The sequence below is a fragment of the Apostichopus japonicus genome, chromosome 1 (assembly GCF_037975245.1).
Source record: "Apostichopus japonicus isolate 1M-3 chromosome 1, ASM3797524v1, whole genome shotgun sequence".
NCBI lineage: Eukaryota > Metazoa > Echinodermata > Holothuroidea > Aspidochirotida > Stichopodidae > Apostichopus > Apostichopus japonicus.
Genome location: NC_092561.1, coordinates 17,629,811 through 17,650,135, shown reverse-complemented (window position 1 = coordinate 17,650,135; position 20,325 = coordinate 17,629,811). Strand labels below are relative to the sequence as shown.

General features: G+C 36.6%; 1 protein-coding gene across 16 annotated transcripts in view; it reads left to right on the top strand.

The window, feature by feature from the left end:
- Positions 1 to 20,325, top strand: part of LOC139969451 (CUGBP Elav-like family member 1) — a 195,688-nt gene that overhangs the window by 65,396 nt on the left and 109,967 nt on the right. For all 16 annotated transcript variants that reach the window (XM_071974462.1, XM_071974471.1, XM_071974538.1 and 13 more), the window contains one exon: positions 18,374 to 18,690. In XM_071974462.1, the coding sequence (XP_071830563.1) occupies positions 18,453 to 18,690 (238 nt within the window). In that variant the 5' untranslated portion in view covers positions 18,374 to 18,452. The remainder of the gene's footprint in view (positions 1 to 18,373; positions 18,691 to 20,325) is intronic.

The following is a 20,325-nucleotide window of genomic DNA, read 5'->3' as shown; positions in this document are numbered from 1 at the left end:
ATTCACAACCATTTCGTCAAATATCATATTTCAAATTTTTAATTATCCATTTTAAAAATTTTTTTTTTATTACTTTTTCTTTTTTTTATGTTCCCCTTGTAATCCCCCATAAATTACTGTAATTGCAGCAAGTTGTAATAAAACCCTTGGTTAACTGGAAGCTATGAAGCTATACCATAGGAGTAGTACTGCAGTATGGCCCAATGTAAGAAATTGACATTATTAATTGCTTTGGGAATAAGTGGTTTCAGTTAACTGGAGCGTGCTTGAGAGCTTAAAAGGTTTGTCCAAAACTGGGAGACAAGAATTAGTGACCTTCAATCAATCAGCTGGCATTTAACTGTCTTTATAATATAAAAGGTATTTACTGTGCATTAGTAGTATATATATGGTCATATGAAAAGAGTTTCTCAAAATGTAATTATTCTTATTTATTTAAATTTCTTTTTCATTATTCAGAACTTAATATAAGACATTACAGACTCCTAAGTTTCCATCTGTGTCAGCTTAAGCGTCAACATTTTCAGTTACAGTTGAGCAATGAGTTTAGCACAGCAACAATAATAAAAATAATAAATAAATAAGTGCTTAATACAGCGCCAAATACCAAAAGGCCTCTAGGCGCTTTACAAAACCTAAAAATAATAGCAAAAAAAAAAAAAAAACAGAAATCAAAGGAATAAAAAGTCTAGAAAACACATAAAGGAATATTAAACAGTATGTAAAATACGAACACAAAAATCTTAAAACATGAGAAGACTATAAAACAGACCAAAACCTATAAAAACAAAACAAAGGATAAGCACATAAAAAAGAGTTATACAAAAGTAACAGTCTAGATAAAACCACAAGTATATAAAAGTGGCAAAATCAAGTAGAGAAACTAAAAAGATGTGTTTTTAAAATTTTCTTAAATATGGCGAGAGATTTGGCAGTCTTTATGTCGTGTGGTAGGTCGTTAGGCCTTACAGACCGTCCGGGCCTCGTCAGCACTGCGTTAAAAACATTTTAAATTTTCTTTGAAAAGAGGCACAAATCCAACTACTGTATCATCTTTGGACATTTAGTTTCAAGAAATATTTACGATGAACGACTTCCAAAAACAGCTAAGCAGCATCTACATAGCTTTGCAAGGGAGAAATTCTACTGTAGTTTAAAAGTGGTATGTTTTGGGGTCTGTAACATTGGTGTACGTTTCTGATGTCATAGTGGACATCTGTCATGTCATAGCGGATATCTGTGATGTCATAGTATCCATCTGTGACGTCATAGTATCCGTCTGTGATGTCATAACAGTGCCAATATGATACAAAACCTTAGATGTATGTATTTGTTTTTAATTTGTTTTTAATTTTTTAAAGTAAATTTTTTTTGTTTAAAGTTTTACCTTTATACTTTGATACATTACATGTTTAATATAGAATCCATCTTCTGTAAAAGTTTAATGCCGTGAAAGTTCCCCCTCCACACGTCGTGAAGATTCAGTAACGATATGCAGTTGGTCATTCCGTGTAAAGGTATACTTACAAACCCTGCAACTATAGATTTCCTATTATTGAGTGTCTTTCCACACAATCAACTTGGCTTTCAATTAAATTTGTGGTTATTTGAGGGAGTGTGTTGTTGTAGTGGTGATTTCCATGGCAACCACCACTAAACCTTGAAACTTGTCAATTGTAGACCATTGAAGGTAGTCTGAAGAATAGAGACCTGTTTACAAAATAAATGTCATTATGAAAAAACTAGAATGGTTTCTGTTTCTGTGTTGACTTTAACACTGTATTTATTTCTCTGGACGGGTTTTTATAGGAAAGATTGAAAGTAAACTCAAAACATAAACTGTCCACCTCTGAAAGTCCATCCAAAATACAGTACTTAGCAGCAACGGTTTGTGCACAGATGAAACAGTGAAGACAACATTTTAAGGGCAGTTTCTGCTTTGGAATCTCAAATGCCAACTTCTGTTGTAAAGGAAACACTGCAGACTACTGTGTTTATGTAACATTCATTCCTCAAGAGGATCTCAAATTGTAGGATTTGATGATATAAATATTTATCGGTGAAGAGGAAAAGGAGTTTGGGAAGGGGGGGGGGGGGGACCAGATTGGGGTAATTGGGATGAAAGGCATAACCTACTGTACACAGATATTCCATCAAAGATGAGTATAATTCACAGCACTAGGTAGTCCACAGAGCTGGATAGTAGTAATAATAATAATAATAGTAATAATAATAATCCAGTGGATTTATACAGCGCCAAATCAGAAACACGAAGTAGCTGCTGTAGGCGCTTAACAAAACAAGGCAATCGTTATCAGAAGAACAAGTCAAGAAATTAGTCTAATACAAATTGACTAATGGAACCTTATCTGATGATGTCTGCACTTAAATGTGATCGACGGAAGCCATGTAACAGCCAAAGTAATCGTTAATCTTACTACTGTATGTCCGCCTTAGCCATCGTCGTGGACAGTAGGTCTACATTGTATGCGTTCATCGTACACCAACAACTTCCTGTATTGAACAAGCGGAAGAGATCAGGTTTGAAATCAAACAAGCATTTCGTTAAAGTAATCACCCTGTCGCTGTTTTGTAATATTGTTTTAAAAGCTGTCACAACTATTACCCCACCGTCTTGTGTTTTAAAATGTTTTTGTATCTTTAATCATTTTGAAAACAAGAGTTGTTTATTAAAGTGTGGAAATGTTGCAATTATCACAGGTTTGCTTAGAACAGTGTTTGACAGTGTAATTGAGTACAGCATCTAGGCATTCTGTTTGCTCTCTGGGTACACGGGCGTGCATGATGGATTAAAATGTGTACGAGATAAAAAGTTACAAAATTAATGGATATTGAATATCTAGCCAAATTAGACGACCCTGCAATGCTCGTGAAAGCAGAACCTAGCTGCTCAGGATTATACAGTAAAATATTGTTAGTATATATGCTGCCAGTATAAATTTAAGTTGATCTCAAATTTTCTCTTTGTAAGCTCTGCACATGAATATTGGATCATTATTTTAACATTATTATCATCATTTTGTAATATAATGTGCAGTTCCTTTCATCAATGCAAAATTTAAAAAAATAAATACTTACGGTACAGTTAACGGGAACAACGCTGAGTTGCTAAAATTTGTAACTGAATAATTAAATACTAACCATGGCATACAAAATAAGGAATGTCTGCATTTGCGACAAAATCGTCTAGATTCAACTGTGTTATAATTTATTACGGTAATCTTTACACTGATTATCCAGTTTAAATCTTGTGACAAAGTGGACAAAAAGTAGATTATTTTCAATTTTTCATCAATATTTAGTCTGTCTGATAGGTTTTGATAAAATTTTTCAAAGGCATTCTCTTTAAAAAGCTGAAAAAGAATTTCTTTTTACATCTTCAATTATTAATTGAACAGTCATATTATGTGAGAAAATGTTGTAAAATGATACATGTATATAAAATTGCTGGGTTTGCATTTTAACATTTACAGGAATAAAAGGCTGAAATAGCAGTAAGTACTCTGCATATACAGTATTATTTGGATGACAAACATTTTCTAGAATTAGACTGTTGATCATTTGATTTTCAGATTTCAATTCAAATTTATTTGGTGAAGAAAAGTCTCATTTTAAGACTGTCCTTGGAAACTTATTTTGGTTATATCAAATCTATGGTACACGAAAGGTTTCACTGGTTAAATGGCTGTAGCCTTAGAGTAATTGAAAGTAATTAATGCATATATTTTACCCTTTTAGCCTTCCATGATCATTTGGTTTATGTACATGTTCCTGACTGTACAAATTCTGTACTACTGTAGATGTATGTTGAACCGTGCCACAGTTAATATCCAGCGAGGTTTTCATTTCAGCTAGATCATTCATGTACCATCATTTTCCTTTGATATGTTTACTGTATGTAGCTAGGGATACCGCTTACAAGCTGTTTATACACCTGGAACGAACCAATTCTGTTTGACTTGGCTGCTTAATACAAACATGATTGACCTTAATGTCTCTACAGGCCACAAAGCTTTGTAACCAGAATAAAGTTTGAAGTGGATTATTAATAATATTTGTGGAAAACATGTAAAATATACAAACTATAATTACAGACTGGAAATAGATTTCCATTTTACGATACTCTGTGCTGGTGTGATTGAGGTACTGTACTACAGGATTCTTGTGTACAGTGCGGCCATCTCATCTGTTCTGACTCTGGACGTGGAGGAGTAGGGATGAAAGAAGAAACGGGAGGGACAGAAGCTGGACGAGTTGGATATGCAAGATAAAATCATTCCTGTGATCACTCTGTCAGATTTTATTCTGACATGAAATTTTAGTTTCAGTATAATTAATAATGAGATCTCTTCCCCCACCTTCTTTCCCCCCTCCCCCCAATTTCTTTTTTTTAAAAACATTTCTCACATCCACATGTCTGTAATAACAATAAACTGCAAATTTTGTACTGCAAAATATTGCAAATATTGCAAATATTGCAAATATTGCAAAAACTGCAAATATTGTAATATTTATTGCTGCCCTTTTCCTAGACTATTATAAAGAATCCCAAAATTTGACCTAAACATTTAAAAAAAAAATTGCTTTAAAATTAATACACTTTGGAGTCCAAAAGGAATACCAAGACACCCCAAAAAATTGTTACTGAAAATTTGATAGTTAAATATCATCAGTATTAATTTGCCCCAACTTTGTATTATTGTTAAAAAATGCTAGAAGTTTTGGAAATTCCTTTTCTTAGAGCCTCCAATCCTCCAGATTATTCCCAGATTCCCAGATTAATAAAAAAAAAATTAACTCTATGAGACAATTAAATATCTTGGTGTGGATAAACTGCTTTCAGAGAGGCATACAGTTTTAATATGCTTGTTGAAAATTTGAGCATGGGTGACCATAATGTGACTTACTAGCATATTTGGGGGCCATGCTGATAAGCTATATCTCGTTGGAACTGTAGAATCAATCACCCAGCCCTGACAAATTTGTTATCTTGGATCCTATCTCACTGATAACGATTTTACCAGGTCGACCACGCTTTGTACGTCCACACACAGGTACGTCCACAACATGCTTGCACATATGTGTAAATTGTACACAGTATTATAGGTGCTGTGTATGGTATGTGTTTCAGTGATGCTATGCTGTACAGTGTGGGTAGTAGCATATCATACAGTATCTCTGCTAATTACTGAACACACATAACTACAGCTTGGTCCTTGTTGGACATGCAGTTGCTGATCAAGGCATTCCTTATGAAGTAATGTACAATGTACATAAACAGTCATAGACAACTTTGGATAACAATGCTTGTAATGACATACCTGTATCATCACTATAGTCTGTATTGCAGTTTGGTGCGTCGATATTTCCAGTACAGTACCTCCATATTAATTACTACAATTATTGATTTAGAGTTTCTCTCGTAAATTTCCGATGATCAATATTAAACGAGAAATATATTTGGTTTTCAGAGACCGCAAATGAATGTGTTTCTTAAAATTTGGCTAACCTTTTTAACATCTAATCAAAGTGTAGTGTAAGTATGATATAAATATAATTTTTGGAATTCATGTACAGTAACTCTGATTGTTTAAGACCGAATTTGGTCAATGCTGGATTGAAGGGAGGGGAGGGGATGGCAGTGGCCGGAGAGAGTTGGGGGAGGGGGGTGTTATAAAGATCTGGCACGTGTATGTACGTAAGAAAGGTAGCAACACATAGTGCTTAATAGGGTTTCGTATAGATGCCGAATGGAATTTGTAGTTTAATACAGTTCAATACATGATTATAGTGAAGAGTTAATTATCAAATTCCAAATTCCTCAAATTGACAATATATATAATGACAATAATGTAAGTGACCAACTGACCACTGTATATTAAATCAAAGTCACTGGTCGCTTTAGATAGCTATATAGTACATGTGCTGAATGGTACAGTACAGTATGTATGCAGGCTTGTTGTGCAAATGTGCAGAGATTAAATTATGCAAAACGAAGAGTGTGTGACCTTGGCAGCAAAATGAAAGTCATGGAGATTTGGTAGATCTTCTTATTTGGGGAATTTAATAAGAATGACACAGATTTGGTAGTGAATTCAGAAAAGTGGTGGAGGATGGGGGTTTTAGGGACTGGAGCAGAGGGGGAGCAGGTTGAGGAAGGGGAAAAGAGGAAGGGGAAAGAGGAACAGGGTCACGGGGGTTAAGATGAATCTTTAATCACTTCATCATAGTACGTACTCAATGTGTTTACTACTGTAATATTCAGTTGGGTGTTAGCAAAGATGCACTTACTTTAATATATACAAGGCTGCAAATACATTTGACTGGCCTGTTACAAAGCTGGTTGTTATTGTGTGAAAATGAAATATGTTCTATAGTACTTCTCCTACACACTATAGCTGCATACATGTGTGTAATATTTTCTTCACATGCTGACATGGGGCCTACTGTAGTTGCTCATTCTCCCGTTCATAATTGAGGCCTAATTGCAGCGAACGTCTTTCTTACATTCATATCGGAGGCCTGGTATTACTTCACTCGTATTAATAACTGGGACCCTGCGCTGTACTTGTTGAAGTTCTATGTGCACTTGTACTCATGTTACTGTGTGCGTTGTATGCCAATCAGTTTAGCTCTACACAGACACTTTAATGTCACATAAATGCTTCGATACTAGATCTGTACTGTATGCAGTCTGTGAGCTGGAGTATATAGGTAAAGTGTGTTCAGTCTGTGAGCTGGAGTATATAGGTAAAGTGTGTTCAGTCTGTGAGCTGGAGTACATAGGTAAAGTGCGTTCAGTCTGTGAGCTGGAGTATATAGGTAAAGTGCGTTCAGTCTGTGAGCTGGAGTATGTAGGTAAAGTGCGTTCAGTCTGTGAGCTGGAGTATATAGGTAAAGTGTGTTCAGTCTGTGAGCTGGAGTATAAAGGTAAACTGTGGTCAGTCTGTGAGCTGGAGTATATACTGTAGGTAAAGTGCGGTCAGTCTGTGAGCCTGAGTATGTAGGTAAACTGGTCAGTCTGTGAGCTGGAGTATATACTGTAGGTAAAGTGTGTTCAGTCTGTGAGCTGGAGTATATAAAGGTAAAGTGTGTTCAGTCTGTGAGCTGGAGTATATAAAGGTAAAGTGCGTTCAGTCTGTGAGCTGGAGTATGTAGGTAAAGTGCGTTCAGTCTGTGAGTTGGAGTATATAGGTAAAGTGCGTTCAGTCTATGAGCTGGAGTATATAGGTAAAGTGCGTTCAGTCTGTGAGCTGGAGTATATAGGTTAAGTGCGTTCAGTCTGTGAGCTTGAGTATATAGGCTAAGTGCGTTCTTTATTAGTTTCACTAACAGATGCAGCAAAAGAAGAATAAAATAACCCAAAGTCAATCAACCTTTTTCAGATGTGTTATAGAGGGGCATCAATTGATTATCAAATGCCAATGCAATTCCACAATTAGTTTATAATAATAAGTTTGGGTACATGTACCGGGCTATATTATATTACTGTAGGTTCTTAATGATATATGTTTGCATGTACTGTATAGGACTATAGTGTGTATTAAATTGAATCTATTTGTAAACTAGTTGGCAATAAATTTGATTTAAACTGGGCAACAATACAGTTTATGAACCTGTCAATTTGCTATGTCATTGTTAAGATGGCTACTGCTGCTGCATTTTTGCATTGATCAAGTTAGTGAGTACTTGACAGTACTTGTCAGTATAAAGGAAAGATAAATTGCTTGTTCATTCATATAATTGCTCCTGAAATATGCCAGAAATATCAGACAATGGTCACCTGTGATCAACTTTGAACAATCATTTATTATTCTTTAGAAATGTGGTTATCGACGCAGACATAATTTAGTTTTCGAACTTTAACATTCCTGAATGGGGGGATGGAAATGGGGGGCACGGAAATGGGGGGGCACAGTGCTATAATGTTACCGACATTTGTAAGCTACGTAGATTTGAGTGCATATGTAGAATGGAGACAGGTAAGCATCATAAATTTATATCCAAACTTTCAAATTTTTTGGGTATGCTACAGTAGTTATGTATTATGGTTGCTAAGGAAGAGAGGTTTCCATAGCTATATAAAATTAATAGATAAATAGTGTTGTGGATTCTTTTCTCCATTGCTTAGATTACTCTTGATATAAAAATTATGACTATTCATGGTTAATGGTTTACTTCAGTGAGTCAGCTATCTGCAGTTATCTGGATGGATGAGAAGGATACTGATGGGGAGGAGGAGGATGTGCAATTTCATCTATCTCCATCTCCTAATAGTCATATCAGGCTATCTGGTAAGGCATGATTGATTCAGACAAGTTGTCAGCAACTGAATCCAGCCTGGGAATGTCTGTCACACTATAAATCCATGCTACCAGAAATTAAAGGGACAGTCTTCTTTAACATCTTACTTGACTCTATTAGGTCTATTAGGATAGACGTTACAGTAATAGGATGTGTTATTTGTGATGTACTGTACGCATGAACAGAAATGAAAATGACAAATGGTTCCTTTTTCTTCTGTCCGTTCTTTGATCAAATAACAAAAGCACAAATTTCCTCTCTCGATCCATATTAATAATTAATGTTTTTTTTTGTTTGTGTTGACTTAATTATATCAGATGGCTTTATAAGGATTGATATAAAGCACATTTAATCATCTTAATCATACATACATGAAATACCAGAGTGCTCCTGATGTAAAATTGATTCGAGAGTTATTTCTTTCATTTAAGTAGTGAAAGTTATTGTTAATTTTAGCATTATTCTGGAAAGTAATATTATGACTGGTCATCGACAACTGTTTAATTAACTGCCTCTTTATATATTTGTAGAGAATAAAGTCTGGCATGTACAGTACCTTTGTAATAGGGACAATATCCTGAATGACCATTTGGAAGTAACTATTTACTTGGTAATTTTAATAGTGAAATTTATAGTAAAAACATACTGTTCTGGGAAGTTGCAAGCATTGTACGAAACTGCTGGTGCTGTGGACTAGAATCTTAGACAGAGAAGTTAAAGCAGATGTAAGAGAAACCCTTCGGAAGTTGTCAGTGAAATTTGGTGACCATAATTTAGCTTTCTAGCATAGTTGTTAGTATATTGATAACCTTCCTTGAAAGTTAAAAGAGTATTCTGGTCTTTAAACCTGAACTTTGTGGTCTTTAAATGCACCTGCAAACCTGAACTGAAAATTGATAATGTTTGAAGCAAATTATGACCAACTCCTATTTTGATATATAACTTGGCCAGTAAATGCACAATATGTACTCTGCAGGCGACTAATTTAGTGACTTAATTTTGCATACAGTAGCAATAGACTGTAGGCTCTGAATTTTGTCCGATGTTACAAAGTAACTAAGATTCCCCTAGATGCAAGAACTGTTGCTCGAAGTTTCCCTGCTGTTTTAGGTACTGTACGTAGTACCTCTTTAAGAGTCTTGTTAATTGTGTATACCGTATCCCTTTAATTGATTTGTTTTCTATGCAGAGATGTTCTACCTTGTCTCGCTTTGAAATATGCTTGTCAACCCAGACCAAGCTGGTGATTATTCACATACCTCAAATACCGTACATTCTCGGGATTCTGAGTTTATTAAAGCGTTTTGTTTAACTTGATAACCTTACATCAGACATGAGCTCGCTGTGTCACTGTCAACCTAATGTATTTACCGCGCACAGCTTCGTACTTTCATCCGGTCTGAACCCTTTCCTTAATACCAATACAGTACCTGCTGAAACTCCTTGCAAAATTCTTTCTTTCTTATTGTACTCTTGTGGTTTGAAAACAGTATAATATTTTTTTTGCCTTCCTTGTTACAAAGTGCCAATGGCCCAGAGAGACGAAAGTTTTGGTAAGTTAGGCTCTCTGCGGAAGCTAATCCAATTCGCAGGAAAATTGTCAGTGACATTTTTTGCATGATAATTGTATTTACAAAATTGACAAAAGTATAGTACAAAGTAAATATTAAGCCAGGCAACCATTGTGGTGAGGTGTTGTATACATCGGGATATAGAGAGCTAAATTGGTAAAAGCGGAAAGAACAGATGATTTGATTAAATGGCAGCGTAACTAGATAGACTTTCCCAGAGCCATCTCTTAAAACTATATCAAATTTTTGCTGCAGATTATCCGGGCAGACGGTATTTGCAACTACTGGTCGGCATGGCGATATTTTTACTTCCCTAAGGCTACTGCTACAGAGTGGATGTACATGTTGTAAATTTTGTTGAAAACAAGTTGTGCAATCAATCTTCTTTAAGGGGGGTCGGGTGTGGGGGGTGGGATTGGGGGCGTGGGGGTGGGATGAGGAAAAGATGTTTACAAGTTGTTCTATCTTTCTTTCAGATTTGTGGTAGTCCTATCTTGATAGATTAGGAGGTTGGCTGGTATGAAGATAAGATCTAACCATGATATATACTGTACATGTTGTATATTAGGAACCTTCTGGAAGACACTGTGGTTGTATAGTATACAATGTGAGGAAAGTTAAGTCCAATATTTTACAAATTACAAAACCAAAGAAGATCGCAAATTAGAGCCAACTTTGTATCATAGCCCGAATTGCTGTTGTGCAAAGTTCAGTTTCTGATTAATATAGATCTGCATGTCAGATGCTTTGTAGAATTTTCAAAAGGAGACCACAAATGTTCCTCACCCTCACCTCACCGACCCTCACCCTCACCCTCACCGTCACCCTCACCGTCATCTCTTCTCACTTCCCATTCTCCATCCCCCTCCTCTAAAGCCTCATATCCTCCCCTTTATCCCCTTGCCATTTTTGCTTTCCCCCTACAACCCTCGCCCACGCCCCCTTTGGACCATCTTTCACCCCCTCGCCCACACCCCCTTTGGGTCGTCTTTCACCCAACTTCCCATTCCCATTCCCATTCCCCTTCTACTTTCTCTTTACTCCATCACCTCCCTTTTCGTGCCTTTCTTATCTTTTCTTCACTCCTCACTTCCCTGTCTCCCCACAATGACTGCACTCTTACCCAACCGTACATGTATGCATGTTTACAGGTAGCCTTCTACCATCATTCCGTCAGGGTGACCCGACCATTCCAGTATACGTACCAATTTGTTTTGGATAGTTTGCTGTCAGCTCCAATCAGGAGCCGTATACACACACCATTGCTCCTAATCTTTCTCACACTTTGAGACAAGTGAGATACAATTTTATTTCAGAAATATATCTTGTTGGGCCCCATTATAGCTGCTTTTGTCTGCAGAGTATCATATAAATATTGCAAAAGAATCATAATTTTTGAAGCTCCTTTAGCCTGTCTGCCCTAGATAAAATCGGGGGGGGGGGGGGGAGGGAAGGAAAAGTCCCAAGTTGTCGAAAAAGATGACATCAATAGCACTTTAGCTTCAACCCAGTGTGTGAAATTTGAAACTTTACCAATAATTTTTGTTGTCAAGTAAATAATGATCTGACATAAATTTGTCTTTGGATGAAAAGAGGGCCAACTTATTATGACTGACAGTTCTTTGACATATATATTATACCCTCTACCTGGAATAAACTATAAAGAGCAAAGGGGAAACCTAGTATACAGAACTTAAATTGTGTGTCTGAACTATCATTGTATTAGAGATGAAAGATTCCATGGCTACAGCACAGTAAAAGTACATGGTGTCATGGATTCAACTTGTAACTGTACGTGTAACTGTACTGTAAACGTACGTGGTGTCATGGATTCAACTTGTAACTGTACGTGTAACTGCACAGTAACTGTACATGGTGTCATGGATTCAACTTGTAACTGTACGTGTAACTGCACAGTAACTGTACATGGTGTCATGGATTCTACTAGCACTATTAATGAAAGGGGTAGGTTATAATTTCACCAAATGTTTCAATTAATGTCACTCATTTTGACCTCGGTTTACATGTGCACTCCAATCTTGCTTAATATTGCCTAGAAGTAAGTTTGTCACAATCTTAAACTGCACCCTCACTGAAGTCCCTTTCAAATCTACAAAGACAAAATTCCAGGAAACAAAAAAACTTGGTGGCAAACGAGTTGGTTAACTTCCGGATGGTAAATTCAGAAGGATGGAATGGAGGGGAGAGGGGTGTTTGTTCTGAAAATATTACCTTAGTTAGCTGGTTAAGAACAGATTAGGAAAATGCATCGGGGAAACTGGAGGCAGGTAAGTACTGGCACTCGTGATTTCCGAAACCAGTCAGTTCTCTTGCGGGGAAATTCTAAATCCCGATTCGATTAACATTTTTCATCCTCTAGAATCTGGTTGAGTATATATCGGACTTGGTGTCTTGACAGTTTAGTTGCCATTTCAGTTTAACTTTCTGAAGTCTACCTTTAAGGACCTGAATTCAAGATAACATCACCCTCTTTTTAATCGTTCCATGAAATCTTTCCGGCAGACCGACTATACTGCGGCCATTTTCCTTTTCGTTTGTACATGAATGAGTGACATCAGGTACTTTGTAACACTCAAAGTGTGAGTTTTATCAGGTTGTTAGGTACAATCACTTCCTAGCAATAACAAACTGTCCTGTACTTAATTACTTTCTGTTGAACCTTATCAATTCAATTTCAGAAACATATATACAGCAGTTGAGTTTGATGAGAGAGAGTGTATGGATCTTTTAAAATGCATGAGAAACAAAGAAAGATAACCATAAATTTTGTACTTTTTTTGAGATATAAATTCAAATTTAATTTAGAAGACTTTCTAGAAGTGCAGAGGTTGCCTTTATGTAGATGCATAGTGTAGAATTTAGATTTAAGCTGTAGATGACCTTTGACATTTACAAAAACAAAAGTTTTTTTTTTTTTTTTCGTACGGATGCCAAGGTGGGTCCTGCATTCTATACCAGATGAGAAATATATCCAATCAATACTGTGGAAGCGTTTGTGATAAAAAAATGATCACACTTTAGTAATCCTCCTAAATCTCTTGGGATAAATATACTGTAACAAGAAATCTTTGCAATCCCAACACAGACTTATGCTAGATATACACAGGGCGTCAACTCTATTGTATTCTATTGTTCCCTGGATGGTTAATGTAAAACAAAATATTAATTTTTACCTGGAAAATGAATAACTTTCTAGCTGGTATCCCAGACTAGATTTGTACTGAAGGCTTATTTTAGCCTCTACTGTATAATCAGTATCATGGGAATATATGTAAACAGCACAAAAATTACTGTATATAAACAGCAACAAATTATATAGATCTACAGAGAAGAGATTTGACTGTTGATAATAGAATCTAACTTTAATATACACAATGGATTAATATAGTCTTTAAAGAGAAACAAAAGCATTATATATTGAAATTTTACTTCCGACTCCAGGGAATTAATTTCATAAAGGAAATTGTATGCACAAGGATATAAAGTTTTTTATTATATACCTGTAGCCTGGTCTTATTTATAGGCTTTCCTAAAGACCAGTTAAACAGACATGGTTGCCATAAACATATACAGTACATTCGAAGCAATGGGTAATATATTAGGAACAGGATGAATAAAATATTAAAACAAATCTGCAAACATGTACAGCATGTGTAACATGGCTTTGGTGTTTGCAGAATATCTGTGGGTAGGAGATATTGGCTACAGTACAGTACATACTGTACATATACAGTAACTGAAAATATTTCATTAAATGAAACACTCAATAATAATTCTCTCAAGATTGCCAACTATCAGGACCTGATTGATTCAATGTAGGTGTGATTGCCTGAGGTCATTTTGAAGAAGACAACAATTTTAGAAAGTAAATTTAGATTTAAATTGTATAAAAAGCTCTTTGAAATATTAATGCGAAAATCATCATAATCGTTTGATTTCCTTTGTTTTTTGCTCATCAGTTATGGTTGGGAAAGTAAAGAGAAACAGGTTGCAAAACTTGAAAATGACAGAAGTTGTACAATTTGTACATGAACATGTACAAATAGAGTGGTGTAATATCTGTTAAAAGTGTTGACAAGTAATTATGCCATGCATTGATAATGTTTGCCAATGTTACCTGTTTACAAAAATAAAATTATATATAAATATAAATTTTAAAAAAAATCATTAAAAGACCCAGAAAACACTCAAGACAATGTTCAGCAACAGTAAACTGGAAATTACTAAAGTTACTCACAAAGGTTCTGTAGAAGTACAACAATTGATGCAATCTATGTAGCGAAAATTATAATCTATAAGGCATATTTGCATATCGTAGCCATTTGGCCCCACCTCCCCAACCCTACCAAAGAAAAAAGGAACCACAAAATAAGGGGGAAAAAACATAAAAGTTTTAGATTGTATTCTTGGGCAATGGCTTACAGAATTCAGGAATGTTGTAATACTTACTAACATTTGTAAAAAAAAAACCTTATCTATGGCCGGCTATATTAAACTCTCAAGCACTTGTATTTTTAGTTCTATAGTCTACACCTGTAAATATAATCTTGTGAGCATGGTACCGTACGTAATGAATATTCAGACATGAACATTTAATATTTGGATCTCATGTTTCATAGCAACTTCAGTGAGATGCTAATTTATTTGTAAACATTTTCAATATCATCATCACCAAACGATTCGGTCTACCAACTCAAGTACATCTGTCAGGCATGCATAATTCTTTTGTACAGATGTTCTGTACATAGCAAGGGCTTGTCTTGTTTGTGTATATAGTAAAACCATTACAATACAACATTTTGTTCAGACCAGAAATATAAGTCTTGCCAGACACTGGGCTACATGCATGGTGTAAACATGCATCTAGTAGAATCGTACCTTTGTGTGCATGTAGAACAGATTATGTCTGCTTTGGCCACATAAAAAATATGAACATCTTACAATGCTATGAATACATGTATGCATAGTAAAATCGTAGAATGCTCTGCATACATGCATAGTAGAATCATACCTTTGTGTGTATGTAGAACACATTATGTCTGCCTTGGCCACATTAAAATTTATTATTAACATCTTACAATGCTATGCATATGCATAGTAGAATCGTAAAATGCCATGCACAGAGATTAATGCATAGTAAAATCTTACCTTTGTGTGAGTATAGACCAGATTATGTCTGCCTTGGTCTCATAAAAATATTAACATCTTACAATGCTATGCATATATCAGCATATATGTAGGCATAGTAGAATCGTAAAATTCCATGCACAGATTTTAATGCATAGTAGAATCATACCTTTGTGTGCATGTAGAACAGATTATGTCTGCCTTGGCCACATAAAAAAAGTATTAACATCTTACAATGCTATGCACACATGTATGCATAGTAGAATTGTACCTTTATGTAGAACATATTATGTCTGCCTTGGCCAAATAAAAAAATGTGAACATCTTACAATGCTCTGCATACATTGAGTTTATTAATAACATATTTCTCCCTAATTTGGTAAAACTGCTCTAGGTTGTCAGGATAAATTTTTTGTCCCCTCTCGTTTTCCCCTTTAGACAAGACCTAGCCTTTTTTTCTCAGCAGGGTTCCATAAGTTTGATGTGAACTTTGTGGGGTTTCCGTGGCGATTCTGTACCTCCTGTCTCGTTTCCGAATGCACGGAGAGCGTTCCAGATTTACTCTGGCACGCAATTCAGAATTCTATAATTGGATTTGGTTCCTCTTTTTTTTCCTTTTTCTATCTCTTTTTGAAGAAAAAAAGAAGAAGAAAAAAAACCCCGTTCCATCTTCCGACACTGTTTACGACACAATACAATAAATAAAGAGTGGCAAGCACTTAGCAGATTGGTATAGTCATAAATATAGAGCCTTTAATTCTGCCCCGGCTTGTCCACAGCAGCCTCACAAAGTATCGGATATTTGGCCGTTTTTTTACCTCGTGGTCTGCCTTCATTAATGTATAGATCTAGTACTGTAGGTAAAAATTATCATCAGATCAAAGAAGTAGCACAGTAGAAAAAGTGGGAGATGTCAGATTCAGCGATTCGCCTCGTTGATTGGGTTTGATATACTGGTGTGTGTTGTGTCTTCATGCATCCAGTGATGATGGTGGTATGTGGCTAAGAGGTCTATGGTTAGTGCATGACGTAATGGGTGTAGACAATGTTTGATGCTACCTTTAAACTGCCACACATATATATACTGTACACAGAGTTCTACAGACAAAGATGTTCCCATGTATGGTGTGCCACAGACCTGGTTGCAATGTTACATTCCTCAACATGCATATGAATAAACACCACCACCTGAAGTAAAAGTTGGATATTTTTGCAAAAGTCAGGCATGAGCTTTTTCCGCGAATTTGCGGAATATCCGTGATTTCTTTTTACTACCTCGGGGACATAAACTTTTATCCTAACACACTGTAGCATACACAAACTGGAGCCTATACCGTAATTTTTGCAAAGTTCCGTGATTTTTTTTTTTACCCCAGGCTCATCCCTGATGTATGGGTGAAGACAATGTTTGATGCTACCTTTCAAATGCCACACATATATACACAGAGCTCAACAGACAAATATTGTAAGATGTTCCCATGTACAGTATGGTTGCAATGTTACATTCCTCAACATGCATATGAATATACACTAGTGTTTACACGGGTCCAAAAATCGGGAACCGGGTACCCGAGGGCCGTTACCCGTCGGGTATCCGGGTACCCGGAAAAAATTGTTTACCCTCGTGTATCACGATTTTCAAGAAATTACATATTGGATGCTGTAATAAATGCATTATATTCTCTACTGACAATGTTTTCATGTTCAAATACCTAGGTGTAAGATAAGGTATATAACCTCCCTCAATAATTTTTATTTGCTTCTGTTTCTTTCATTAACTTGTTAATAAATTAATTATTTAATTATAATTAGCATTACTACTAACATCACACTGCCGCCGCTGCTTATGCTAGCTCGTGCACGTCTATTGGATCAAACCATATAAATATCCAATTTAGCTCTTAAACAGTTTTTAATACTACTACTATCTATTATGCAGGCCCAGGGTTTGCATTAGCCGCGAGATTGCGCGATTCGGGCAATTTGATCGCATTTGGAATAAACGATTAGTAAAAAGCCACTTGCGATTACTATTTTTTAGTTATCCCGTCTATAATCCATACACATCGCGTAAAATTCCAGCCTTTCCTTCTTTGAAATAAACGAATGAATAAATAATAATTTCTTCCACATGGTAGCCTAACACCACACTAAGTCAATGAGAAATCTAGCTAAGCCTAACCATCTGTTTATTTGCTGGAGTTGTGACGCAGTTATAAGATATCCATGGAATACTTTCGTTATTGCTGTTACGTTCGACCACATGGTTGCCTAACACCACACTAAGTCAATGGGGATAGTCTAGCCTAGCCATCTGTTTATTAGCTGAAATTGTGACGCAGTTATAAGATATCTATGGAAAGCTTTCGTTATTGCTGTTATCTTCGAACACACGGTAGCCTAACAACACATTAAGTCAATGGGAAATCAGCCTAACCATCGGTTTGCCATTTTTTTTTAAACAATCACACTTTGCGTATGATTCGGGTAATAAATTAGGAACCGGGTAGTATCGCGAATAGCGGGCCCCTTCGTTATTGCCGTTATCTTCGACCACATTGTAGCCTAACACCACACTAAGTCAATTGGAAATCTGCCTAACCGTCGGTTTGCCAATTTTTTTTTTAGATCACACTTTGCTTAGGATTCGGGTAATAAATTAGGAACCGGGTAGTATCGGGTCGGGCGGGTACCCGGGTACCCGGATAACCCGTGCAAACACTAATATACACCACACCCTGTACGTAAAAGTTGGGATATTTTTGCAAAAATACTGTTTCATAGCTACCTTTTTTAATGCCAGACATTGCCCTGTTTGCAAATTCTTTATATTTGGATAAATTTTTGTAGTCTAATATGTTTATATATTTACATATATTGCAGTTTGATTAAATCTATGAATTTTACTTAAATTCTGTAATAAACTTGTAAAAATTACTAGGCTTTTGTTTACTACAAGCGGATAATTTAAGTGAATTAATGCTTTCGTCATTCTATAGCGACCTGCAGTGCCTGCCTCTAATCTTCTTTAATGGTACAATGCAGAGCTTTGGATATTTCATATTTGGACTATTGTGGAATACGGAAAATGGTTACACCAGGGGGATCTGTGGTATTTGTTGCATATGCACCTACAGTAGTGTCATTCTGATGTTATGTGTGGGACACAGAAACCATCTTATCCACGTTTACTTCTTTGCTCTATGTTGCAGGACTACCATCTTGATTGAGAACTGTGGGTTTTGACCCTTGATTGACCCTTGACCCTTGATATTTGTGGGACACAGAAACCATCTAATCCACTCTTCCTTCTTTTCTCTTTGTTGCAGGACTACCATCTATCCGTGGTTGAGAACTGTGGGTTTTGACCCTTGACCCGGGCGTGGTTTCTCGCATGCTGCTGCCTTTATGACAGGGGCTAACACCATGAACGGCCCAAGTATGAACCAGCAAACAATCAGTCCCCCCAACCTGAACTCCTCCATGGAGATGAAACCCCACGGCCCCCTCCCCGACCCCGACTCGGTGAAAATGTTTGTCGGGCAAATACCAAAGACCATGACAGAGGAACAGCTGAGGCCGATGTTTGAAGAATTTGGACCCGTTTATCACCTTAATGTCTTACGGAAAAATAACGAACACGCAGGTAAGTCGGCCGGGACGATGCCCATGATGTATCTTTAGTGTTAACATCTTGAGTTAAAGCTGCCTGAGTGAAGGTGATGACATTCCAAGTTTCCAATCCAAGAGAAGCTTTTTTTTGTTTCTTCAATCCTAGAATTCAATATCAAGTGGTGTTGTTTCATTATCATTAGCAGAGCCGGTTTGGCAAAGGACGACAAAGGACGAATAGAATATTAAGGGAGGGTGGGGGGGGGTGCGGTGGGGGTCATCATCAACATGCCCTGGATATTCTGGAAAAAATTTGGTCACCTTAACAGATCATTTACATTCTCATATTTTGACTGATACAGTATGTGGTTAATATATACAATGGCCAGAGATTGCTGACTTATATTAATTTAGTTTCAATTTTTTTTCTGGATGTCCTTTTGGACAAACAGGCCGTTTGTTTTGGTTGGGCACCAGATCAACAGGAAATTTGGTTGTCCACCCCCAAAAAAGGAGCAAAAATAACAAAGAATGACCAATACAGTAGGTGCACCGTAGGGTATATAGGTTTGATAAATAGAACACCAGCTTTTGACCAGTAAAATTCCCCCTTTTGGGTGGGTCACAACAAGCCTACAGTGCCACTATTTCTGTTTCATTTCAGCATTTCTATTAAAGTAATAACTTAATCATTTAATCTATTTGAGGTATTTAGTTGCGATCTGAATTTATAAATAACCAGACCTCCTCCTGACGACCCCCAGAGTTGATTTTGCCCGTCGTCCGGAACAGAAATTTGGTCGTCTCAGGACGACTTGAAGACCAATAAAACTTGCCCTGCCATGTTGTCGCAAGTAAAGCTAATTAATGGTCAAATGGAAACTTAGGCCCTGCTATTATTAGGGCTCGTCCTATCCCATTACAGCATTTGAATAATAACAAGTTCTCGTCAATGACCTGATTCGATCCAGAATCCAGCAAAATACACCAAGGACAAGATAACAACCAGCAGATTGGGATAATCTTTTCACCTGGATATCCCATTGCAGTAGGTGCATATCATCTATCGGCATATCGTTTATCGGCATCGATTACTGAATGTGTATAAATGATTAACTTAAGAACTGGCTTAAAACATTTAACGACATGAATTAACCGAGAATTACACGATGGAATCGGTAAACAGGAACCTTTCCAAATGCGATAATCCTTACAACTCGATTAAGGGTCATTCCGTGTCAAATCAAGGATGGCTGTTAACTGGACATGTTTGTATTGATGTACATCCTTGTTACAGTTATTAAAGGCATTGAAGACTCGCCCTAAACCGCATGCTGCTCTCTGAAAAGTTAACTTTCTGTTGCTTGCAAGTGAAGTTTTCTGCTTGTCGCTACAAAATGCAGACGGTAATGAAACGGGATAGCTTGTTATCTTTAGCTGGACCTGAGATGTCCATCGCTGTATCGTTTGAACACTGTGCTGTGGGTATTGACCGCAGCTGTATGTACTGACTGTACACTAGTGTCAAATTACCGAAGGTAGCAAGCTGTGTGCGTATTTTCTGGGATCGATGGTGGTGTCTAACACTTCTGTTGCACCTCATTCGAAACTAGGTCAAATTACCGGCATTAGACGTTTCTTTTTGCGCGAGTCTTCACACCCTTTAATG